We start from the raw sequence: 25,813 nt of genomic DNA, 5'->3' as shown, positions 1-25,813 counted from the left end.
TAACTGGCCAGTATTGTTCAAAAGTGGGTAAGTCATGAAAGACAAGAAAAGACTTAGGAACTGTCATAGACTGGAGGATACTCAAGAGAAATAACAGGTAAATGCAATGTGGGAGCTGGACTGGATCTTGGACTTGATGAAGAGGATCAGTGGGAAGGGCTATAGTTTAACTACTAGTGTATCAATGCTAATTTCCCCGTTTTGATAATTATACTATGGTTATATAAGATATTAATATTAGGGGAAGCTTTTGGAAGAGTATTTGGGAACTGTTTTGCAACTTTTTTTTTTTTTGTATCTAAAGAAAAATACAAATTTTATTTACAAACCAGAACTAGACTCATGGACACAGAAAACAAACTACAGTTACCAAAGGGGAAAAGGGGGAGGGGAGGGATAAAATAGGAGTTTGGGATTAATAGATACACACCACCACATACAAAACAGACAAACAACAAGGACCCACTGTATAGCAAAGGGAACCATATTCAATATCTTGTAATAAGCTATAATGGAAAATGCAACTTTCTCATAAATCAAAAATTATTTCAAAATAAAACCAGAACATCTCTCTACTTGAGGGGTTCTAAGTATTTCCTTTTGCTCTTTAGATCTACACATATTCTTTTACTCTGGTGATATTCCAAGTACCGAGCTAAGGGAAAGGCAATAGATCAGGCCAGCGTGCCATCTTGTCAGAAAATAAAAACATTTGCAAGGTTTCATGTATTTCAAAATGCTTTCCCCACTCCTTATTTTGTTTTTCAAATTACAAAAGTAATATGTTTGCAACAAGTAAAACAATACAAATATGTATAAAATAAACAACTACTTATATATTTCCCTTTCTTACCAGCATAACCAGTGTTAACAAATTTTTTATTTCCTTCCACAATTTTCTTTGTTCATATAAACATACACATGCATATATACACATACAGGTTTTAATTTAAAAAAATAGATTCATATACATTATTTGATTTGTTTTTCACTTAACAACATACCAGAAATATCTCCACAAATTAGTAGAGTTCTAGCTTCCCTGTCAAATTTCTTAATCACACACTTGACATATCATACTTGGTTCAGTTACTTACATATTTTTTCTTCTGGGTTTTCATTTTCCTTCTCTGACTCCCCAGTTACCCACCTGCATCACCCATCTCCCCCCAGCCCAATGCATACTCTTCTATACTTTTCTCCATGCATGTAAAATCTTACACCAACATGTATGATACATGTTCACTCAAACACCTACAGTCATTTTATAACTGATTTACAAAAAGTCATATTTTACACACTTCCACTTTTCTTTTTTCACTCAAGAAAACATTGCGGAATTCCATTCAAGTCCATTAGCGTAGTTTTAACTTGTCTACCTTTTTTTCTTTTTTGGGGGGGAAGGTAATTAGGTGTGTTTGTTTGTTTGTTTGTTTATATATTTATTTATTTTTCTGTGTAAGTACTGGGGATTGAACCCAGGACCTCGTGCATGCTCGCACTCGACCACTGAGCTATGCCCTCCCCACCTTTAACTTGTCCACCTTAATGGCTATGTAAACATCCTATGGAATTGATACTAAAGTTCCTTCCCTCTTCCAATTTCCCTACCAATGTGCATTTATTTTGACTCTAGTGTTTTGGTTTTTTTTGCCACTAGGGATAATTTCACAATAAATGGACATGTCTTTCATGTACCGGGGTTTTACTTCTAAGAGAAGATTCCCCAAAGTGGTGTAAGTATTTTAAGTTATAATAGATATTGCCAGACTAATTCTCAAAAGCACTGTAACAATTCACAGTTTCTATGAGCAGTGTCTAAGAATATCCTTTGTTCTGACAACAAAAAGCATTCCTGCTCTTTTTTGTCAGCCTAATTGCATACTGTTCTCATTACAATTTTAATGTGCATCCCTCAACAACTACTGAAGTTAAACATTTTTTGATAGAGCCATCAGCCACTTGAATTTGCTCTTCTCTCAACTGTCTATTCACATTCTTTGCCATGTTTTGCTGTTATCTTTTTCCTGTCAATTTCAAGAAGACTTTTTCTCTGATTGGCTCTGCAAATATTTTCCCTAAATCATTGTTTATGTATTGGCTGCTGATGGCATCTTTTGCCATGCAAATGAGAAATACAGTCAATTACTTTTTTTAACAGCTTTTCCATTGCCTGTGTTGATAAAGTTAATCCCCAATTCCTAGATTGTGTACATGTAGTCTCCTTTCATTTTCTTTCAAGAATTTTATTGTTATTGAAAAATTTAAACCCTGAGTCCACCTGGAATTTTTTTTTTCATATGATTTGTGCTGTTGGTTCAACTTTACTTTCTGCCTGGTTAAAAAAGCCAGTTTTGCCAGAAGCCTTTTTAAATTAACAATTTCTTTCATCTATGGTTTGAAATTGCACTTTTTCCATACATGAAAAAGCTCATATACACTGAGTTCTATTCAGTATTTTCTGTTTTGTTCCTCTGATGCATTTATCTGCTCTTTTGCCAATACTATATTAATTTGATTAGAATGACTTCATGTTATAGTCTGACATTTGGTATGAAATTTTCTTTTTCATATTTTTCTTATCTAGATACTTAGGCATTTATTTTTCCATATGGAGTTTAAAGTCATTTCGCATAAATTAAAAAACAATCATTGAGATTTCATGTAATTCCAAAAGAACTGCATACAAATTATTAGATGTTTACAGAGAAAAATTCTTGATTTCTATGCCTTCTTAGAAAATTACCTTTTTAACTCAAAAAAAATCATTATTCTCTTCATTTATTGGTATACAGTCACATCATCAGCAAAAAGTTTTACCTTTTCTTTCCCTTTGTTTATACCAATTATTAAACTTTCTTTTTTTTAAATCAACTTCACTGGAAACTCCAAGATAATATTTATTAAAAATAGATGACAGTGGGCATCTATTAAACTGTTAAATTCTTGATTTTTATAAAATGGCTTCAGCACAATATATGCTGTGGGGTTTTGGTAAAGAAACTCTAAGCGATTATCATCTATTATAATTTAATTTATATTTTATTACATTAGAAATGTTTACAAATTCTATTAAATGCTTTGTCAGTGTCTACTGATAGCATCTCTTTTAAGCTGTTAATTTTACTGATATATTTTCTATTACTGCATTGGCTCTGCATTCTTGAAATAACTCGGTCATCATAAATATATATCATTCTTTAGGTATATCGCTAAATTCTATTTTCTGTTATTTTAATTATCACTTTTGTTTCTACATTCATGAGTAAGTCTGGTCTGGAATTTTGTTTTTTTCCAACTACTTTTATTTGGGCTTGTTGTTAAACTTATTCTGACATCATAAAATAAATTGGGGGGTCATAGTCTATGGGGTAAAATATTTTAAGTAACACTGGTATTACCCTCTTTAAAAGTTAAATAGAACAAATCATGAAATCATCTAGGCCTAGAGCATTTTCAATCATAAATCTTTAATTACTTTTCCAAATTCTCCAATGGTAATTGTTTCATCAAGTTTTCCACTACTTATTGCAATTTTCATAGCTTATGTTTTGCTGAAAAAGCATCTATTTCTTGTTTTAAAAATATGTTGATCTAGAGTTACATGAAATACCTTTTACCATTCTTTCAGTCACATCTTTATCTGTGATTATGTTTTCTTGTTCATTCTGGATCAGGCATTCTTATAGGGAGGCAAGTCTTGAACAATGTAGCCATTTGTTTTCTTATATAGATTACATACATACCTCATTCAGGGAAGTGGGCTTTGAATTGGAATGATGTAGAAACTTGGGATTTAGTGTCCAGGACATTCAAAGAGAAATTGATAGGGAAGAAAAGTGGATGTGGCCAACTTAAATTGCAGGAAAAAAAAAAACAAAGGACTTCTCCTTCATTGATCTGTGCATGAAACATTACTGAATTATAAGACTCATAAAAAGTGTCTCTCCTACTAATTTGCGGCAGGCATTTTAAGCAAGACTAAGAAAACAGGAGTAGTGCACAATATACTAGGGCTATGCTCCTTTTTTGTTGTTAAATAATGAGTGTGCTGAGTCATCAAGTTGACAGCATTTTGTTCACTGTCAGGTTGTGAAACTATTCCTTAGCTTTGCCTTTTCAAGATGAATAAAGGCAAAACAAATAACTTATTTGAATTATTTATTATTTTAGTTAATAATATATTTATATATTAAAATAATAAAGACAAAGTAAGTGCCTTTTTAACATTAAAAACATTTAATCAAGTTTTTGGCTAACTTAACAAAAGCCATTAAAAACATTACTTTATTATTCAGAAAAGGGCCAAACAACAAACCTCTACTTTTCTTCATATATATTTTGTATTTTATCATTCCATTAATATATTTTTAAACTTTAATAAGCCAGAGTGACCAGGTTTATGTATTATAAAGTATTTTCTGTAATCTTTTATATAAAATTTTCTATCACAATTGGAGAATGACTTGCCTTATGGTAAAACACTTGGTTCAAATTCACCAAATCAGTAAGATTTCTCCTAAGGAAGAATTCCTCCACACATAATGAAACAGGATATCTTACTCAAGGCTTTCCGACAATTCTTAGGTTTTAATTCCTATAAGCATTCTTCCTAGCATGAATTTTCTGATGTCTGCTGAGGTTTGGCTTCTGGTAGAAAGCTTTGCCACATTCACTGCATCCATAGGGTTTTTCTCCTGTGTGAGTTCTCCAGTGTTTATTGAGGCATGACTTCTGACTGAAGGATTTTCCACATTCTCTGCAACGATAGGGCCTTTCTCCTGTGTGTATTTTTCGATGTACATTGAGGTATGACTTCTCGCCAAATGACTTCCCACATTCATTGCACACAAAGGGTCTCTCGCCTGTATGTGTTCTCTGATGTTCTCTGCGGTGTGACTTCTGGGTGAAGGCCTTCCCACAAAAAAAACACTCAAAGGGTCTTATCCCAGTGTGTATTCTCTGGTGTTTAATGAGGGTTGACTTATGTGAGAAGGCTTTCCCACAGTCAGTGCATCCATATGGCTTCTCCCCAGTGTGACTTCTCTGATGCCTAATGAATTCAGACTTGTAGCAGAAGGCTTTCCCGCACTCAGTACAGACGTGGGGTTTCTCTGTAGGTGGAACTCTCTTACGTTTGTACACAAGAGAACTGGTGACTGCTGGTTTATACATAAGTGCTGGGTTATGGCTGAAAGCTTTCTCACAATGACTGCATTCCCAGAGCTTTTCTCCATTAGGTTGTCTGTCATGCTTTGTATGTTGTAACAGTTTCCCATATCCATAGCATTCATCTTGCTTTTTTGAATAGTTTCTCTTAAAACCATTCAAGTCTAAATTATGGTTCAAACTTTTCCCGCAAGGGTCCCTGTTATTGGGATTTTGAATTGAAGGGAAAAGATCAGTGCTCAGATGTGATACTTTCCCAAACTTACCATGTTCATGGTTTCTTTCCTTGGGCAGTGTTTTCTTGCTGATGAATGTACTTTGCCTCAAAAATGCATCTTGCCGTCTTTTCCTCTGGACGTTAACTTGCCAAATGTTTTCTAGAGAAAGTACAGCAAATCTTTATGAATCTGTTATTATGATCTGGAATTAAACTGCTAGAGAAATGCCATCAAAATTTAAGGGGTGCACAGTACATGAATAGAGAGCATGAATCATAACTAAAATCACCCATGCAGGGAAGAGCGTCATATGAATAGAGAATAGAGATTCAGGAACTGGCATGGATGCAATGGAATGTGTCATAGAGTATAGAGAGAAATAATCTTAAAGAAGAGGGGATATTATAGCAAAAATGTTCTTAAAAGATCAGAGAGTAAGTATGTCAGGTATTAGGGGCCATATTGCCTTGGTCACAATTACTTAACCTTCCCATTGTATGGTGGGAACACAGACAGTAAGAAAATGTAAGGGTGCAGCTGTGTTCCAATAAAACTTTATTCACAAAACCAGGTGGCTAACCTACAGGCCATAGTTTGCTGGTCTCTGTTATGGAGGAAAGGGGGCTAAAGGTCACATAACACCTTGTTACTGAACATGTGGTTCTCAATGGTCAACTTCAGCCTCATCTGGGAACTTGATGTTGATAGATATGAAGAATCTTGGGCTGTATTCCCAGACCTACAGAGTCAAAATCTGCATTTTAACAAATTGCCCAGATGCTTCTTATCATATTAAGAGTTTGACGAGCACTGTTACAGCAGTCGGAAAGTTTACCATGTTGAGCTGGTTAGTAATAATATAAATGGCAAGGGCTCTAAGATGATCTAGATAAAAGCAGGAATCAACAAAGCTAACTAGAATTTAAAGCAAAAGCTCTTAACTTGGTAGACAGAAATCTGGGAGCTATGAATTTGTATAGGGGGAAAAAATTACACCTTTATTTTCACTAAGGTCTAACCACAATTGAGCATTTCTTTTGATTATGAATTGAGCAACCAAACACAGTAGTATTAACTCTTGTAACTTTGTACTAGTTTGGGAATATGGTATGTTCATGTTACATTATAGTTGTGGAAGATTTCCCAAAATATTTTCACAATCATCTCTACCTGAGATCATGACAGTTATTAGACATGATGCCAGATCTCATTTAATGTGTAAAAAAGGAGGTACACCTGCTAGTATCACTAATATCATTAATATTTTTAAAATACTTTGATATTGCATTTTCTAACTTTATTTCAATAACTATTGTATTTAAGTAATTTCTTCTATAATCTTATGGATTTTATTTTATTTTTATATGTAAAAAAGGGGTCTATTAGGCTTCCCCAGAATGCTTAAAAGTTCCATGGCTAAGAACCCCTGACTTACAGATATTCAAGAATGAGATAATCTGGGTTCAATTTTAGGAGACGTCAGTGGAAAATGCAAAGTAGTGAGGAAGATTTAAAGTCATTTCTCAAAGGAAAAACAACAAAACTAGCACATATGCATAGAACAATCAGAGACGGTGACAGAGACAGAAGATTCAGAATAAGCACATGGTAGCAAAGCTCTGGAATGAAAAGGTGAGGTATGTGTGTGCGTGCACTTTGTGTGTGTGTGGTGGAGGGGTGGTAGCAAGGAGTGAGGATGACTTCAGTTTCTGTCCTTCAAAATACAGGGATAAGTGGACACAAGTGTGGAGATGACCCACTGGTTGGTAAGATGAGGGGAAGGGGCCCTAGGTGGTACAAGGGGGACAAAAGGAGGCAAAATGGCAAAGAGGCCAAGTTGTGAGCATCGTATGGTCTCCAAATGGATGACTTCTTTGTGGGACTTACACCACGAAGAGAATCAAGGTTGGAAAACAGAAAATGGAGCCGTCTCTGGGAAGGAAAAGGCTGGGCTGCAACCAGGGAGAGAGGATACAGAGCACTGAGACAGGAGGACTGACTACATCCCCCCTCCCCCCCCAGTTATTATATAAAATTCTTGAAAGAGGGCAAAGAAAAGCAGCTGACAGCCAGGTTACAATGGTTTCAGGAAAGCTGATGAACATACAGCAAAATACACCTCAGAAGGCACCAGAGTGTGACGGTGAAGAATACTGGTTCAAGAGCCTGACAACCTGAGTTCAAATCCCCATTCGGTTCCTTACTTTCTTATATTCTTAGACAAGTTTTGTAACCTTTCTGTGATTGTTTCCTCATTTGTCAATGAGGTAATAAGGCTGGATACCTCCCCTAGGTGTTGGAAGGGTTGAATGAGTTGACAGCCGTAAAGGACGGAGAACAGAGCTGGCACACAGTGAGCACGCTGAGTGCTGGCCAGTCCTTCTGATGCCATTGCTGCTACTACTACTAATCAGTGAAAGCTGGATGGTGGTAATCTCAAAGACGTTATTTTGGGGAGAAGCATGAAAATGACTTAAATGTTTCTGGGGTTTACATAATATTTAATTCAATGATGTGATTACAACACTAACTATAAGTGGCATAAAGAGATCTGGGAACAGATGGCACTTACTCTTCTTGCTAAGCCCACAACTCTCGTGGAGAAGTGGAAGTCCAGAGGCAACCTAAAGAGTGGACTACTAACACTCCGGGTACCAGGGTACTGTTGAGACATTTTATAGGGCTGATGGGAGAGGCGCAGTTATTCTGAATATTCAGTAGAAGTAGTTGGGAGAGGGGCAGTTATTCTGAATATTCAATAGAAGTAGTTAAGAAAGGCCAAGCGCAGCCATCTCCTTCCCTACCCAATGATCCCTGGTCACCTCCTGGAATCCACTGCTTCCTCCTCTGTGACTTAAGGAAATTAAGGGGCTGAGGGATAATATAAGGGATTAAGGAAAGGATGGGGAGTGAGACTGTGGGCATAGCAGGCGGGTCTGAGGCATTTTACCTAGAAACTGTTAGAAAAGAAAACAGTAAGAGACCAGCAAGAATGGGCTAATCATAGAAACTTATTTGTAAGAATGCCTGACTATGAAAGAGAAGGTGAACCTTTAACTTTAAGAGAGACCAAGGATTCTGGACAGAGATGGAGCAAGCACACAGGGAGGTGGGACACATGGAGACTGAAGGGTTACCAAGAAGGCTGAAGCTCTCAAAGAAACGTCTCCAGCTGCTTTTTTAAAGCTCTAAGGCTTTTAAGAGCTGGACCCTGAACCAAATTCCAATGGTACCAGCCTCCCACAGTACCTCTTTAGCTGGATTTATCATACTTACCACGACAGTGGCAGCCTGGGCATGCCGCCTCACAGATCCATGGTGCTTCTTCCTGCTCCAGCCTGAGGATCACATATGGTTTGGTGCCTTCATAACCTGTTCCAAGGAAATGATCCAGGCCTTAGGCTGAGCTCCTTGGTCTTCAGGGCCATTCAGGCAGCATGAAAGGCTGAGCAACAGACAGTATACTTGGGAGGAGACTGTACACACCTTGTCCAGAACTCAAAAGGAATTAGTCATCCGAGATCACTGCAACTCAAGTCAAGCTCACTGAGGCAGCACATGTAAGGGTTAAGAAGGCAAAGTGTGCAGCTAGATTGCTGGAGTTCAAATCCTGCTCTGGCCTTGCTGCATACTGAATGGGTGACACTGGGCAGTTAATCCACCTCTCTGCCTCGGTCCCCAAATGTGTAAAACAGTGGTACCAATGGTACTTACCTCATAAGGCTCCTATGATGATTACATGAGTTAATATTTTGGAAGTATCTGGCACATAGGAAGTATTTGATACTTGAGAGGTTCTGGGCACTTCAGTTACCTTTAGCAACTAAAAAGGGAAAGGTGGTCATTCAAGCATCATCTAGATTGTGTGGCAGAGCTGATCTTACCCACTGAGACGAGGTTGCTGTAGGTCTCCAGCATCACGTCCCGGTACAGGGCCCTCTGAGCAGGATTCAGCCTGTGCCACTCCTCTTGAGTGAAGCCCACTACCACGTCCTTAAATGACACAGGTCTCTGCTGAAGATGAAATGGCACTGAGTCACGTGGGAACAATGAAGGCAGCAGTGATGGTTGTGATTTTTTTTATAATGTTGACAGGTCAGACCTTATTACGATCATTTATCTACGATGCCTTTTATATTCCTGGCTCTGGGCAACATATGGTGGGACTGGAAGCTATTGTCATTTACACTTTGGGTCAACACATATTGACTGAAGACTCACGGTGTGTCTGACCCAGTGCTGGTTGCTGGGGACACAGTCACGGATGGCTCCTGACCTCAAGGAGCTCACAGCCTGGGAGAGAAAGCAATATGTAAAGCCATCAGGGTAAAAGGGTAAGAGCTAGGATGGCAGGACATCTGGGCTACGGCACGCAGAGAGGTGAATCGTCCATTACATTTTTCAGGCTTCAGAGCCCAGGGTATGTGCAGCTGAGCCTTGTCTGCAGGAAGATGGAGAAACTGCCTTCCCTGCAGAGGGAGCAGCATGAACCAAGGCCTGGGGCCAAATAGTGATCTTAAGGACGGCCAATCACTCAGCTACAGGGGAGCATACAGAGGCTGGTGAGACGATGTACTTAAGACAATAAGACATCAATAAAGGGAGAAGTATGTGTAGAAAGCCCATTCTAGAAGGCATGTGGTGAGTTTCTTGCATTCTGTGTCAAGCGGTACAATGGTAACTGTAAGCAGACTGTACACCGTATCCCTAGAGTAACCACTGTAATCATAGCGAAGAGGTGTCCTGAAGTAAATAAACGGAATTCTAAAAAATGTCCAATTAATCCACACAAACACACACACACACATAAGAGAAAAGAAACAGTGAAACAAAAGCAGATGGGAGACATACAGAGCTAAATACAAAAAAGATAGATATAAATCCAACCATAGGTTACATCATTATATTTATATTAAATATAATTAATTATATTTATAGTAAACTATTATACAGTTTATCTATATTTATATAATTTATATTTATATAATTTAATTATATTTATATTAAACTATATTAAATTATAAGGTTATTTAACACATGACTAACACTCCACTTTATAAGCCTAAACTGTAAAGCAAATCAGCCTCTTTTTTTTTTAATTATAGTTTTTTTGGGGGAGGAGGGAAGGGAGAAGTAATTAGGTTTATTTATTTATATATTTTATTGGAGGTACTGGGATTAAACCCAGGACCTTGTGAATGCTAGACATGCACTCTATCACTGAGCTATACCCTCCCTCCCCCAACGAACACTCCAAAAGGGCAGAGATTAGGTAAAGTCTAATTACACTGGATTTTAAAAAAAAGCAATGCTGCCTGCAAGAGATACAAAACTCACAGAGTCTGAAAGTGAATGGATGGGAAGAGAAATGTGACAGGTGACCTGGAGGGAAAGGAAAGGAAAGACTCACTCATATCCCAGGTGGAAAGTGAGGTTCACAAGTGGGATGTTAACAGTAAGACAGAGAAAAACCACTGTAAAGAAGAGCAGAACCTGTACCTTAACTGGTTGTGGGGTGAAGAGAGCATAAGGGTAACACCCTTAAGGCAACTGGGTGACCGTGCTGATGAAGTGGAGTCAAGAAAAACAGCAGAAGCAAAGAGGGCGTCGTACTAAAGCTGTGTGAGCCATCAGCCCAGAAGTGGTAGCTAAAGTTGTCACACGGTGCGGGATCCGCCTGCGAGGAGACAAGAGGAGCCAAGTGCTCAGGCCAGAGCCACGAGGGACACTCATATGTAAGAGGCCAACAGCAGAAGAGTTCAGCGGGAGACCCAGAGGCGCAATTGTGGAAAGGAGGCTTCCCAGCCCAGCAATCCTCTGGTTTGGGGCACAGAGAACAAATTCTCCAAAGAGCCCAGTGCCCTGGGACCCTGCTGCTGAGGGAGACCCACCGCTACTAACCTAAGAAGGCACCTGGGATATTGTGATGTATGAAGAAATGCATCTGTGCCCTGATTCCTGGCACAGAGCTCCTTAAACCCCCGAAACTTCCGGAGTGCTAGGAGCAATAGGAGTGTCTTTTGTTACTTGTAACAAGTACCTGTCAACCGTACAGAGTTTATGCTAATGACATAACTCTTGGAAGATGGGGGCTGGTTGCCAGAGGAACCAGTTATGTGATTAGAGAATCAGAACCTGTAGCCACAGATCCCCCCGTCTCTGGCGAGGGGAGAGGGATTTGAGATTGCGCTAATCACCAAAGGCCAATAATTTAACCAACTAGGCCTACATGATGGAACCTCCATAAAATCCCTGGAGAGCTTCCAGGTTGATGAACACATCCAGGGCTGGAGAGGGGCACCTCAAACTCCACGGGGACGTAAGCTCCTGTGCTCAGGACCCTACTTTGCCCCAAGTACCTCTTCATCTGGCTGTTCATTTTGGGGGGATGTGGGAGGGGTAGGTAATTAGGTTTATTTACTTATTTAAATGGAAGCACTGGGGATTGAACCCAGGACCTCGTGCTTGCTAGGCATGGACTCCACCTCTGATCTACACCCTCCCCCCTTGGTTGTTCATTTGTATCCTTTATAATAAACCTGTGATGGTAAATAAAGTGATTCCCTGAGTTCTGTGAGTTACAGCAAGTTAAGACTGAAGAGGGAGTCATGGGAACCACCGATTTATAGCTGGTTGACCAGAAGTTCAGGTGACAATCTGAGACTTGTGACTGGCATCTGAAGTGGTGGGCAGTCTTGGGAGACTGAGTCCCTAACTTGTCTGCACAGAATTGGGAGAATTGTTGGAATGGTGGAAAAAAACTTCCTCTATTCCTGTAAGTAGAAGAAACAGTTTTGCAACTGTAGAGAATTTAATCTTGCCCAAGGAGAGGTCTGATCTTTGCCCTCAGCTCTTGGGAGTTAATCTCTAAGCGCCTGGAATGTCCTCCAGGGTAAGAGTGGCTTCTTTTTTTCACCGGGGGTCCTTGGGCTGCACCAGGAAGTCTAGCAATGTGATTTATGGGTCACAGGCATCAGGTCAACCTCCAGAGCGGCTGGAGACTGAGGTCAGCAGTCAACCATGCCTAGTGACCAATCCCCCAAAAAAACTCTGGACGCCATGATTTAGGTGGGCTTCCCTGATTGGCAATACTCTACATGGTCACACGTGGTGGCTGGGAAAATTCAGCACTGTCCACAACTCTGCTGGGAGAGGACAGATGGACATGCTGTGTGAGGGGCTCTCCTGGACTCTGCCCCAAGTATCTTTTTTCTTGGCTGATTTTAATCTGTGTACTTTTGCTGTAATAAACCCTGACTGTGAGTGTAACATTCTGTGAGTCCTTCTAGAGAATTATCAAACCTGAGGGTGGTCTTGGGACCCTCCAAACTTACCACTGCTGTCAGAAGGGAGGGTGGCTCTGTGGGCTGCTTGCTAACTTCACACTGGCTGACAGACACGAGGGGCAAAGGAGCAGATCAGCAAAAAGGATGGACTTCAGGGCAGGACTGCTTGAGTTCAACTACAGGCTCCGCCACTAAATGAGTGACCCTGGGGAAGCTATTTAACCTCTCTGTGCCTCAGTATTCTCATCTGTTAAATGGAGATAATAATAGTGTATGTCTCTTAGTTATGTGGTTTACATGCATTAACATGTGTAAACTATGCCTGGCATATAACAGCACTATATAAAGGTAACTATTTTATTTAAGGAGAAAAAGACTGTAAATCAATACTTTAAAATCTATTAAGAAAGGGAAAACAATTTAAAGGACAAAAAAAAGAGGGGGTGGCCAGGGTCTGTGACTGGGTGTCGGTGGGGTGGCGAGCCCTAGGGCACTGCACAGTGCCAGTGACACCGGCCCTTCCCCTCCGGGATTGGCCAGAGGAAGGAAGCGCTGACAGGGCCCCGCAGAGGCTGAAGGGGCTGAGAGCAGCCACTCTCCACTCTCAAGAGGCTCAGGTCTCCTTGAAGAATGTCAGGTCTCACAGCGGTACCTGAGCAGTGGCCCAGGCAGGTGGACCCGAAGGCAGGACCAGAACCGGGGTGGAGGCCATGTAGGCTGGCCCAGGAGACCCTAAGACCCACACAAAGGCCATGGCACAGAGAAGGTGCCAACCAGACAGCCTCTTTGATGCCAGAACGTACCACAGGAGCAGGTGAGCAGCAGTCAGGCTTCGCCACAGAGCACAGGGCCTGGCTCAGTGATAGGCTCTGGGTCAGCATTTCCCCAACAGAGCTAACTGGGATGGGGCGGGTGGGGTAGGGTGGGACAGAATGGAAGGGAATAGCCCAGAACAGAGCAAAACAGAAAAGATATAATTCTGCACCCTAGAGGCCATGCCATTTTCACCAAACACAGGGAAGAAGAGGAGAGAGACGGAAGAAACACTAAGGCCGTAAAATTAGCAAAACTTGGTGACTGAGTGTGACAAGCGGAAGGCAGGGAGAAATCAAGGACAAACCTCAGGGTCCTGGCTTGCCTGGTGGGATGGTCCCATCTCCTGAGATGGGAAACAGGGAAGAAGGGACAGAAACCAGGAGTTCAACTTTGTACACATTAAACGTGAAGTGCTACGAGGCAGCCAGGGATGATGCCGATCACGTCGTGGGCAAAGGGCGCGGCAGCTCTGGGAGGAGGCCTGGGCTTGGGTGCAGAGGCGGGCGTCACCTGTACACTCACCAGTATCCACCTGAGAGTGGATGAAACCAGCCCCAGAGGCCCCACAGAAACATCAGCACCTAAGAGGTAAGAAGACGGAAAGAGAAACCACAGAAGATGTTGAGAAGCTGTAGGGAAGCACTGTCCCCGGCATGAAGGAGGGAGGACTAACCTCAGGGAGTGTCATAACAAAGTCTATTCCAAGCACTTTACCTACATTATTTAATGCTACGTCCATACTACAAAGGAGAAAACAGGCAGAGAGGTTCAAGGACTTGCCAAAAACTGGGATTCAGATTCAGCAGTCTGGTCTGAGCGCTCTCACCCAGAACATGGGGCTGCCTTTCAGACAGAAGAAGGAGACAAAAAGTACAGCTGAATTCAGCACAACCATCAAAAAGCATCCCTGACTTCAGACTCAGCAAAGTCACCTGGGACCTCGGCCAGAAAAGTTTTATTTAAGTGGGAAGAGAGGATTCTGCACTCAAGAAAAAATGAGAAACAGGAGGTAGAAACATCAAGAGCGAGGAAATCACTTCAGGAGATGAAGGAGACCAGAAGAGAAAGGAAAGGACGTTTTGGTTTACAAATGGTAATGGTTTCTAGGGTTGGAGACACTGACAGTGGTTGTAGGGACGAGAGAAAAGAACTCAGAGAGGGGAGAGATGGGTCTCCGGAATGAGACGTAGGAAAGCAGGGGCTCTGGGGCTGCGGGGATTCCGCCCAGGGCACAGGGTCCTTCACCATCCAAAATCAGTGAGGAAGGTACAGGGGCCGGGAAGACCTCACACCGAGTCATGCTAGGGAATAAGATGTTCAACTGTTTGCTGCCAAACTAGCAGAGACACCTAAAGGGAAAGACAGAAACATAAACAATGGGCAGTTCATCTGTTCCCCAATCTTGATACCTTAGATCAAAATCAGGACTTCTGTAAACTTGGAGGAATCTTCCTGCCCCCTCACAGAAGAAGTAATATTTATATTTTCACTTTCTTTTAACTGGAATTTAGCATTTTCTGCCGTTACCCATGGGCCACAAAGCACAGAGGAGTTAAAACTTCCCGCAACTTTGACATTGATAGAAAACAGTCACGTCACTGGGAAGCTGAGACCGTGGTGGTTTTGGTCACCTGGGGAACTGAGAGCTTTGCCTTGGGGCTAACACTCAACTCCGAGGGATGAGTTGAAGCCCTGCAGAAAACAGGCTTCTGTATTGTTAGTGATCGTTAAGAATTTTGTCCACTCTTTCAGTGCTGCTCACACTTTCATGTGCATAAGGATGTCCAGAGCTTGTTAGGCAAAGATTCTCAGGCCCCACCCACAGTTAACTGGTCCAGCAGGTGTGGCTGGGATTTGCCATTCGGTATGTCTAACAAGCTTCCAGGAGATGCCCTCGTCCTGGGACCACGCTGTCAGCAACAGTACTGCCCGACCTCAGCCATAAGAAGGCCCCTCAGGGAAATGTCTTTAGAAAAAAGTGCCTTAAAAAGCTAAGTTTTCTCTTGGAAATAACAATATGTTTCTTCCTTATGGCCAGCACAAACCATGGGCTGTCTCTGCCTTTTTGCTGGGCTACCAGGAAGCGCACAGTTAGTGACTCTTGCTGGAATCTCTCCCTTGTACATCACACGTTACAACAAAGAATGTGCCTTGCATCATTGCTTGTAATATCAAATTTGGAAACTACCAGAATGTCCATAAAACGGAGGGGGGAGTATATTGTATGTTCCATGCATATTATGGAGCATTATGTATGTTGTTTAAAAAAAACATACCAATATGGTACCATCTCTTGGACATTTTAATCAGGGGGGAAAAGGGTAGAGTAGTATGTATAATAAGTGTCTGGCCACTGTATCTCTGTGTAGCGAGAGGCTGTGGCGTTCCCAAATCCCCCTGGAGTACCAAGGTACTTCTCCCAGCTGCTAGGAGACGGCTGGCTGTTGCAGGCTTGAGGCCTTTTGAGAATTTCCCCTGGTCAAAGGGAGCCACTCCACCCATGGTTACACGCCCTCCCTGGGGCAGCCTACAGCCAAGGACTGATGGATTTCAGAATGCAGTGGCCTCTGTGCCTCCGTTCAGGACAACACGGAGGACCATCCCAACTCCAGAGCATCTTGTAAGATCAGCTGATGCTTCTGTTCAACAACTCCCTCTGTCCACTCTGCTTCCTTCACTGACTTACAGGTGTTCCAAGAGCCTCCCTAGTAAACCTCCTGCTTGCAGATCTCCACCCCCAAGTCCGCTTTCCTGAGAACCCAGCACATGACAGAGCATATGTGGTTGAAGTGCATGTATTTTTTCTAGAACAGTTTCCCCAAGAAGGGAAAGTAGGCTTGTTAATGTCATACTTACCTGGTACTCAATCATTTTCTGTTGTTCTTGGAAAAAGATCTGTGGCCTGTGAAGATAGATTGGAGGGAGGAAGATGGAGAAGGAGAGAAGAGAGCTGTGAGAGACCAGGCTTGTTTTAGGACTTGCAAATTCCCTACGTAACTCCTGCACAAAAACCCATGCTTTAAGTCATTGTGGTAGAAGGAAAACATGGTGCCATTCAACCCAGAATGTGGATGCACAGAACAGACTTCCTGGGAAGCAAAAGCCACTACCATGTGAGAACTGGAAATTATTAAAAGCCAAAAATCCTTCAAACTTATGCCACTGGTCCCAAGTATAAACCAGAAAAGGGGCTTCCATATCTGTTATGATAATATCACAAAGAACGCAAAGCAGAGCAAAGTAACTGTCTAACTTCAACAAAACTAATGGTTACTTAAACTGTGGTACAAATAATTACTGGAAGTCTAAACCTTGTTATTCACCCAGCAGATTATTATTTTTTTTGCCTCTTCAATAAATGGTTTTATTTTTAATTTTTTTTACATTTTTCTATTGAGTTATAGTCATTTTACAATGTTGTGTCAAATTCCAGTGTAGAGCACAATTTTTCAGTTATACATGAACATACATATATTCATTGTCACATTGTTTTTTTTGCTGTGAGCTACCACAAGATCTTGTATATATTTCCCTGTGCTATACAGTATAATCTTGTTTATCTATTCTACATATGCCTGTCAGTATCTACAAATTTTGAAATCCCATTCTGTCCCTTCACCCAGCAGATTATTCAGTGTTGTCATTAAAAAATAATGTTCAACCGCTGACAACAAACAACTCAAGATGTTTAATTAAAGAAATAACTGTAATGGCTTAAATTATTTTTAAATGGGCAAATCATAGGTTAAGAGTATAAATAAATACTTTGATGTACTTGAACATTTAATGTTAGAACTATATTAAAATTACCAGTGGAATAACTCTTGGTTTTTAAAAATTATATCTTTCGTGGCGATTCTCACTGAAGTAACCGGGCACAGTGTCATCCTGACCAGAAAAGCCTGCCAGCACCCAGATTCTGATCGCTACCACTCATTCTCACCAGAAAGAACTAGAGCTCCTTGGAAAATGTCTGAGTCCATCATCTGGAACAAAGAATACAAGGTGCACCTTTACAATCTTGAGTGTCAGAAAGCAAGGACCCTTCCTCAGTGGATAGGTCCAGGCAAGGGGGTGAGTAGAGGCCAGCCTCAAGGGGCTCCAACCTTGCAAGCAGTAGCGCTGGAGAAAACTGGCCATATCTACCCAAGTTAAACATATGAATATGGCCTCGTAGTTCCGTATGAATGCATATGTTCACAAAGCTTTAGTCTATAAAAACTATAAATATGTAGTGATAATCAAAAATCACAATATTAAAATTTTCCTTTTAAAATAACTGGCACTATAATTAGATAAGACTACTATAACTTGGAGGTTCCCTATTTCCAAAAAATACACATATTGGGAAATACGGAACTAAATTCATATAAAACATTAATAAAGAACATTCAAGCTTTTCACTCACAGTAGTGAGAAACCTTATAAATAGGTCTGAATATACTGTGCTAGTAAGCTACAGCCTGGCATTGAAAATCCACATCCAGGAGCAACAAGAGGTCTGACTTGTGGCTGGTGGGACTGCAATTTGGTTCAATCATTTTGGAGAACTGTTTGGCCATATCTGCCAAAGCTGAATGTAGAATCCCCGTGACCCAGCAGTCCCACCCCGGGTATATACTAGAGAAATAAATGCATAGTGTTCAATGAAGACTTGAATAAGAATGTTCATGGCAGCTTTGATCATAGTAAGTCAAAACCAGAAACTGCCCAGGAGAACGAGATAATTGTGGTGTGTCCATATAATGGAATACTATTCAGCAATAAAAAGGAATGAACTGCTGACATCCATGCAATCCATGTGGATCTCACAGATATTATGTCCAATGAAAGAAGTCAAACTTAGGAAGAATATACTGGATAATTCCATTTCTAGGGAGTTCCAGAACAGGTAAAATTATGGTGAGAGAGTCAGAATGTGGGAAGGGGATGGATATTACTGAGATGGGGTAGGAAGGAGCCTTCTAGCATAGGGGGTCAGCCAACTTTTTATTTGAAAGACCAGACAGTAAATATTTTTGGCTTTGTGGGTCCTATGGAGTTTGCCACAACTATTCAATTCTGCTGTTCTAGCATGAAAGCAGCCACTGATATTGATACAGAAGTGAATGAGTACAGCTGTGTTCCAATAAAACTTTAATTACAAACAGAGATGGCAGGCCAGATTTGGCTCATGGGCAATCGTATGCCAACCCCAGCTCTAAGGTGGTGGAAACGTTGCTCTAAGTGATAGTTACATGAATGTGTGTATGTATTTAAAAATCCATCAAGTTGTATATTTACTATTTGTATGTTTTGCTCTATGTCTTTTATACCTCAGTAAAAGAGACAAGGAAAAGAAAGGCAAAAAGCAAATGGCAAGACGTAGACAAAATAACTCCTACATCCACCAGAACTGACTCACACCTTTGAGGGCAGGAAAACCATCCCACCACTGCGCGGGCGACAAGAGCTTTTTTCCTGACTGGCATTCTTGAGCTGTGGCCCTGATGACTGACAACTCAGTGACAGCCTCACAGCTGATTCCCACCAGATCCAGGCTTTGCCCACTGAGAAATAGTCTAGGAGGACAACTTTCAAAACGGAGCAACTCATATCTCTCCTCTGCAAAAAGAGGAGATTGTAATCTTCCCATGGGACAGAGAAGAGCTTTTCTTGAATACAGTGACATTCATAATGTTTGACTATCCTGGTGTCCTCTCCTGTAAAAACAGGTCTAGCCAATTACTCTCCTAAGGTTTCTTTACATAATGATGATTAATCCCTCCAACCTTAGTGACTGCCGAAGTCTTACAGCTGATCACAGATCAAAGAAAATTAACTAGAAGAGATCGAGAAAAACTGGCCACAACTGGAATAACAGACTTTCATTATATACTTTCATGTGTCACGTAAGCGTGGGAACTTCAAAATGACTTATTCTAACTGTCACATAAATATAAAAGGACGTCAGTGTCCCTAAATACTAAAAGCCTGCTACTTAGAGTCTTTGCTCTGACAAGAGATTTGGACCCTGGTGACTCCTTCAGAAGAAGATCCCCTCTCTGGGACCTCAGGGTCTTTTACCTGGCCCGTTAGGCCCTCAAGCTCCATCTCTCAAAGGTTACTCACCCTCAGCTGCAGCCACTGACAGAGGCTTCTGCAGATGTGACTGAGGTCCTGTGGCCCCAAGGAGAGCCCTGCTGTCCAACAAGGTGCTGGGACCCAAAGGTGTACACTCAGGAGACCTGAAGATAAGCAGACCCAATGGTGAGAAGTCATCCAGCAGCCCCCAATACTCTGGGGCCAGGGAGGAAGAAGCCTGCAAGAGGGCTGAGCCGCAGACATATCTGAGTGACGGCTGTGCTCCGGGTTTGGGGCAGGGGCAACTTCTGGTAAGACCCTGAGCCTACAAGTCACTCGGACAGATGTCTGAAAGCCAAGCGATTCCTTTAACTGACTGAAGGAGTCTAGGCCAGACAGTTTACCTCCCTGGGCCTCATTTTCCTCACCTGTGAAAACAGGAATGATAAACAATAATTTTAAAAAGCCCATCCTGGTGGGGAGGGCATAGCTCAGCAGTAGAGTGCATGCTTGGCATGCAGGAGGCCCTAGGTTCAATCCCCAGTACCTCCATTAAAAATAATAAATAAACCTAATTACCTCCTCCCCGCCCCCACAAAAAAGGTAGAAATTTAAAAAAAAAAAAAGCCCTTCCTTAGAGGCTTTCCAAAAGTTACCTCATTTAACACAAACTCAGGAGTGGTTGAAAGGGGCTGAGTTATGAATAACAAAAGACACCTTTATCCCTCTTATCACTTAGGAAATTCCAAGGGTTTTAGGAGCTCTGTGCCAAAAATAGGACTGAAGACCACATACATATTTCTTATCATAAATCACAGTATCACACAGACTAAAATAAAAAGGACAAGAAACAGTAATTGGGTGCATTATGGTGAAACCATGGAGAATTTTTTTTCAATTTTCCTCAACAACAAGGTAAAATTATTGTAGTGAGTTTTCTTTTGTCATTAAAAAGCAGATGATTCTGGTGGATAATCTGGATAATTCCACCAGATAATCTGATGGAAGATGAAGCCAGTCATCTTTCCTGCTAGTCAATCTTGATAAGCGGTACCACCATGCAGTCAGTCCCCCAGCAGCAGCATGGCAGTCCTCTGAAGGGATACCATCTCCTTCCCTGCATGATAGTAACTCATACATCCTCATCACCATACGCTGACATTTGAACTCAAAAGCCGTATGTTACTATATAGATACCATCATCTGGATGCTCTCAGGCACAAAGCACAGGGTCCAGTTCAATGTGCATTTGTTTTTTTTTTGTTTTTTTTTTTAACTTAAGTATAGTCAGTCACAATGTGTCAATTTCTGGTGTACAGCACAATGTTCAATGTGCATGTTTTTGACTTCCAGAAGGAATATCCAAAAACAAACAAACAAACAAAAAAGGCAATCTCAAATGGCCAAGCCAGAGCTACAGATTAGAATTTTGTCCTGGTGTGTGTCTGGTTTCAGAATTTCAGACAAAACTTTCCCATTGTATGAATGTTTTGGCTTCAGATTATTTCTATGATTCCATTTAATTCGAGTTCAAAAACAGGCAAAACTAATCCATTGTATTAGAACTGGGATGGCAGTGGGTTTTGACTGGTAAGGCTTCAGGGTGCTAGAGGTATCTTAATCTAGGTTGTGTACACAGTTCTCTTCAATGTAAAAATTCATTGAGCTATGCCGTTAACATAAGCATACTTAACCGTATGTGTGTTATGCCTGGAAATGATCTGGAAAAATGTTTATTGCATAAGTAAATGAAATAATCTGGATTCAAACTTAAACATTTTTTCAAATGAGGCCACATACTGCCCCTTGACCAGGTATGAATATTCCATTTAATTCAAATTCAAAAACAGACAACATTAATCAGTGATGTTAGAATTGGGAGACTGGTCCCATGGCAAGCTAGTGGCTGGGAGCGGGTATCATGGGGCTTTCTGGATGTTACAATCTTCTGTTTTCTGATCTAAGCACATTACCCTGGGGTGTTCCCTTTGTGACAATTCACTGAGTTGTATGTATATTTATGCATACTTTTGTATGCATCTTATACTTCAATAAAAGGTTTATGTTAAAAGCTTTAAAAAGAAATATTACTTGCTCCCAAACCTGGCACTAAGCATAGTGTAGGTGATGAAGGAAACTATAAGAAAAAGAAAATGCCTGACTCCTTACCCATGCGTGTGGGTCCTGCATCGAAGAAATTACCTGTCTTTGATTCTGTGCAGTGGAAAAATAGGAAATGTCTGCTCTAAAATTGAAAGCCTGACATGTATGTTTTCTGAAAGATGTTACCTGCCTCACCTCTCCACTTCCTTTGTTTCTTCAGATGCTATTCTCACTGCGCTTTGTCTGAAGATTGCCTAAGGATTGAATGTAATACTTAAAACAATCAGGGGTGGAGGGGTGGGAGGGTGCAGCTCAGTGGTGGAGCACCTGCCTAACATGCACGAGGTCCTGGTTCAATCCCCAGTACCTCCATTAAAAATAATAAATAAACCTAATTAAATCCCCCCAAAGGGAAAAAAAAAACAAAAGACTGTTTCAGCTTTTCACCCTTTTATTAAGCTAATGATCAAATCTTATTTTCCTTTCATTTGTGATTTCGTCCTGGTCCATCTTAATCACCAGTACTTTGACTTTAATTTCAGTGAAGAGCAGTTGCTAAAAGTAGCTTTTTGGTTTTGTCATTGTTATTGTGGTATTAGGTTTATTGAATGGTTCTACCAGGATTTTATAAGGCACAGGTTCGCGAAGTCAAACATGCCATGCCTAAAAAATACAGAACAAAGTAAAAAGATTCTTAGAACACGATAACTTCCAGAACCAGTTTCTTTTCCTTCTGTGATTCATCTTTTTTTTCCCTAGCCTTACTGAGATATAATTGTGTAAGTTTAAGGTGTTCAATCCCCTGATTTGATACATGTACATATTGCAAAATGATTACCACATTAGGGTTAGTTAACATCTCCATCACTTCATGTAATTATCTTGTGTGTGGGGGGGGGGAGAACATTATTTTTAAGGATTTTCAAACACTCTCAAGGTTTACCCCTTCAGCAAAATCTTTTACAGTATCAGTTCAGATACTTACTCAGTAAGCTCTTTGTTTCCTGACCACAGGCCAAGGAACATCCATCCTAGCTGCCATGAGGTCAGAACAGATTTCCAGAAACCAGGCTCACACTTGGGATGCTGTTACAGATGGATACGTCATTACATTTTCCAGAAAGAGCCTTAAAGGAAGCATTAGGAGAAATATGCATTAAATCCTTGGCAAAAGCAAGAGAAGCCACATCTTTAATAACATTTTATTTTACAGAAGTTTAACGCTTAATCCTTTCAAAGCACTTTCATTAATGTGAGGAACAATACAAAAAGGGGGAGGGAGGTTTCCAAAAGAGTTCTGAGGTAGGCTTTGGCCCTGAGGAACAGGAGGGAACTGGCTGCTCATCAGATGGGGTATGTCCTATGGGTGAAGTGTGTTCCCACTGTGCAGGATTGCAGCCTCAAATCCTTAACTCTCCCACTGCCTTCCTCTGCACTTTACAAGCCTCAGCACCAACTCCGTTTAAGCCTCCTAATCGTAGATACACCTGGTGTCTCCAATCTACAGCTCCCGGGCGTCCTTATAGCTATGATATCCCCATATGTCCAAATATGACCATCAAAGACCACTAGTCAGTGACTACAAAGGTCACTGATTCGTTCTGATTGCAGAATAGTGAATAACACAGATCCCAGATGGGGAACCCACACTGATCTCCAATGATATCCCAATGACTGGAGATCAATCAGTGATTCCCATTGTCCCACCTCCCCTGAAAATTATGACAGTCTCAGTCACTGATACCACCCTCCTTGATCCGTCTGTTCCACATTCCCTATCTACAAAAGTCCAGTCACTGATAACCTCAGATCCCCCATCGATGAGCCAAAGGAAGTCTCAATCACTATTAGCCTAAAAGCATTTCTCCAAACATTGATCCTCATTGACCACCCTCATCACTGAACCTCAGAGTTTCCACAATCACCAGTTCTAGGTACCCAAACGTAATTTAGAACTTCCGATCACTGACTCCCTCAGTATTCTGATCACCGAGCCGCAACGCCATTCAAATCAGTGTCTTCGAAGAAACCCACCTGGCCTCAGACCCCGTAAGACCATTAAAAACTGACCCCCACGCACTCTTGTCAATCAAGAACTCTCATTTATTGATTCCTGCATAACTCCCAACCCATTTTCTTCAGACACTGCCACTGACTCCCACAAATCCGCCACCACAGACTCCCCCACGGGGCTCAGACGCCCATTCACTTAACCGTCCAGTCCCCTCAGTCTCTGACCCTTACAGGCAACCATGACTGACCCAGTCGGGCCACCATAGTCGTCTGCTCACTATTACCCGGGTCCCGATTTTTGACTGTTTCTCACAGGGACCTTTCTCATTTTCCCTGCACAAGCGCCCATTACCTGAAATGGGCTGTCGTACCCCGCCGCCTCACCACAGTACAAGCTCTTCTCTCTTCCCATCCCGAGTGACCGTGCGCAGACTCAGTCGCGACTTGGAGGCTGGCTGCCGCCCCCTGGCAACCTCCCAGAGAACGGGATTCTGGGTTCCGGAACGTTAATGGCAGGTACGATGGCCGCGCCCGCTTGTCAGCCACTTGCTGGGGGCGGCCATGATTACGCCTGTGCCGTGCAGCCGATGATTCGGCCCTTTGTTAGGCGATTGGGCCATTTTAGAACGGGGAGAAGCAAGTGTTCCTGAGTCCCTAAACACAGACGTCACTGCTGCTTTTCGCATCTCAGAAGCCCATACCTCCTGTGACCAGCAGAGCGGCTCCCTGACCCGGCAGCTGAGCTTTCTGTGTCTCCAGCAGCGCAAGCAGTGAGGTAAGATGGCCGCGTACGTTCGTACCGCTTCTTACGGGCAACCAGCGCGGCCATCTCCCCCGAGGAACTCCCCTCCCGTAAAGCAAGGTAAAACTTTTTCCTGGTGTGGGAGAACGGCGAAGAAGAAAAGCTCTTCTCTCGGGGAGCCTGAGGCCCGGGAGGAAGAGGCAGGACTTCACCCAGTGGGCGGAGCTGCAAGAGTGGGCCAGTAGGAGGATCTTGAAAAGAGTATGTTGAAAGTGGGAACTTTGTCTCAGGTGGCTTGACCCTGTTGACTTTACAAATAAAACAGCCAACTTATGGGACCAAAAAATGAATTTATTCCTAAATAGCAGAGACTCACAATTCGGGACAAGAAGTCACAGCAAAAACCATGGACAAGTCCAACAAACAAAGAGGAACTGTTATTTTACAGAGAAAAAGGAGGTAGTTGGGAGGGGTTGTTTTGAAGCAAAGTATGTTGCAGAAAAGTGAAAGATCAGAGTGAAGACGGCTTCTCATTGGCTGAGTTGCTGGGGTAGTGGATTTCCTGTGGGAGATGCAATGTACATCTCTTCTTGTTGGGGTCTGTGATTGATGATTTTTTCCTGTTGATTCTTCTGTCGGGGTCTCTAATTGACAGTTTTTCCTGAAACGGACCTGGAGTGGTACTGCCTGAGATCTCCCTTTTCTGGCCTCCCTACTCCATTTGAGTGAGATTTTCCTTTATTACTTTTCATGCTCCAGAAGCCCACCTGAAATAAGGGTGTGAGTGCAAGCAGTTTATTTGGGAGGTAGGGGATGGGTCAGTGAGACGGGAGGGATGGAAACCAACACAGAGTGCATCCATAAGCAGATTACCCCTGTGAGTAATGGGGGTTCAGTCCTGTGGGGAACTCTGATAGACTGTGTGAAAACCACCTCCAAGTTTTCCCAGTCAAGGGCTGATGAAGCTGAGATATTTATGTTATCTCTGGTTCCTCACTGTTGTGGGCTACTGCAGGGGCCTTAAAGCTCTAGCACTTTCAGCCTGCCTCATGGGCAGGTCTCAGGCAGAGGCTGCAGGCGCTCAGAAAGAAGCCAGCCATCAGCATATGGGCATGGTGAGTGCCTAGGCAAAGTGGGGTACCAACAGCATTCACCACAGTCCTGTTTTTAATAACCATCCACGCAGTGCTCTGCACATCACAGGCATCATTTTGGAACACCTCTAGAAATGATTGCCTTTTCCTATGAAAATAGCTCTCTAAAACAATTCTATTTGGTGATCATACCAACTGGTAAACAGCTCACCTCCAAAATGACTCCCAACGATTCCTGACGCCTGGCATTCACACCCTTGTGTCATCTCCTTCCACATTGCAGGTCTGAGGTTAATAGTTTACAGTAGA

The 25,813-nt window shown here is 41.9% G+C and overlaps 2 protein-coding genes across 5 annotated transcripts in view; one reads left to right on the top strand and one right to left on the bottom strand.

Moving 5' to 3' along the window:
* LOC116282233 (metabotropic glycine receptor-like) overlaps positions 1-19,589 on the top strand; it is a 37,792-nt gene extending 18,203 nt beyond the window's left edge. The window contains exons 3-5 of one of the 3 annotated variants that reach the window (XM_072968707.1): positions 1,661-1,736; positions 6,861-7,019; positions 9,793-12,500. The gene's annotated coding sequence lies outside the window, so the exon portion shown is untranslated. Of the gene's footprint in view, positions 1-1,660; positions 1,737-6,860; positions 7,020-9,792; positions 12,501-17,357 lie in introns of those variants that run through there. The other 2 variants (XM_072968706.1, XM_072968708.1) reach the window with 2 other exon arrangements.
* ZNF793 (zinc finger protein 793) lies at positions 815-24,154 on the bottom strand. Of its 2 annotated transcripts, XM_072968705.1 has the most exons (7): positions 24,021-24,142; positions 22,641-22,782; positions 19,601-19,716; positions 16,346-16,391; positions 9,272-9,398; positions 8,664-8,759; positions 815-5,546 (listed from the first exon to the last, which is right to left on the bottom strand). In XM_072968705.1, the coding sequence occupies exons 4-7, from the start codon at positions 16,358-16,360 to the stop codon at positions 4,591-4,593; spliced, it is 1,194 nt and encodes a 397-aa protein (XP_072824806.1). In that variant the 5' UTR covers positions 16,361-16,391; positions 19,601-19,716; positions 22,641-22,782; positions 24,021-24,142; the 3' UTR covers positions 815-4,590. The 2 variants fall into 2 exon arrangements, 1 of the variants encoding a protein (XP_072824806.1); XR_012076147.1 differs by lacking the exons at positions 815-5,546; positions 8,664-8,759; positions 9,272-9,398; positions 16,346-16,391; positions 19,601-19,716 and adding an exon at positions 22,089-22,318 and having other exon boundaries at positions 24,021-24,154.
* Positions 24,155-25,813: the final 1,659 nt, after the last annotated feature.

This window comes from Vicugna pacos, chromosome 9 (assembly GCF_048564905.1).
Source record: "Vicugna pacos chromosome 9, VicPac4, whole genome shotgun sequence".
In the NCBI taxonomy this organism is placed as follows: Eukaryota; Metazoa; Chordata; class Mammalia; order Artiodactyla; family Camelidae; genus Vicugna; species Vicugna pacos.
Note: the sequence above shows the minus strand (reverse complement) of the source record. Positions and strands in the feature narration are given on the sequence as shown.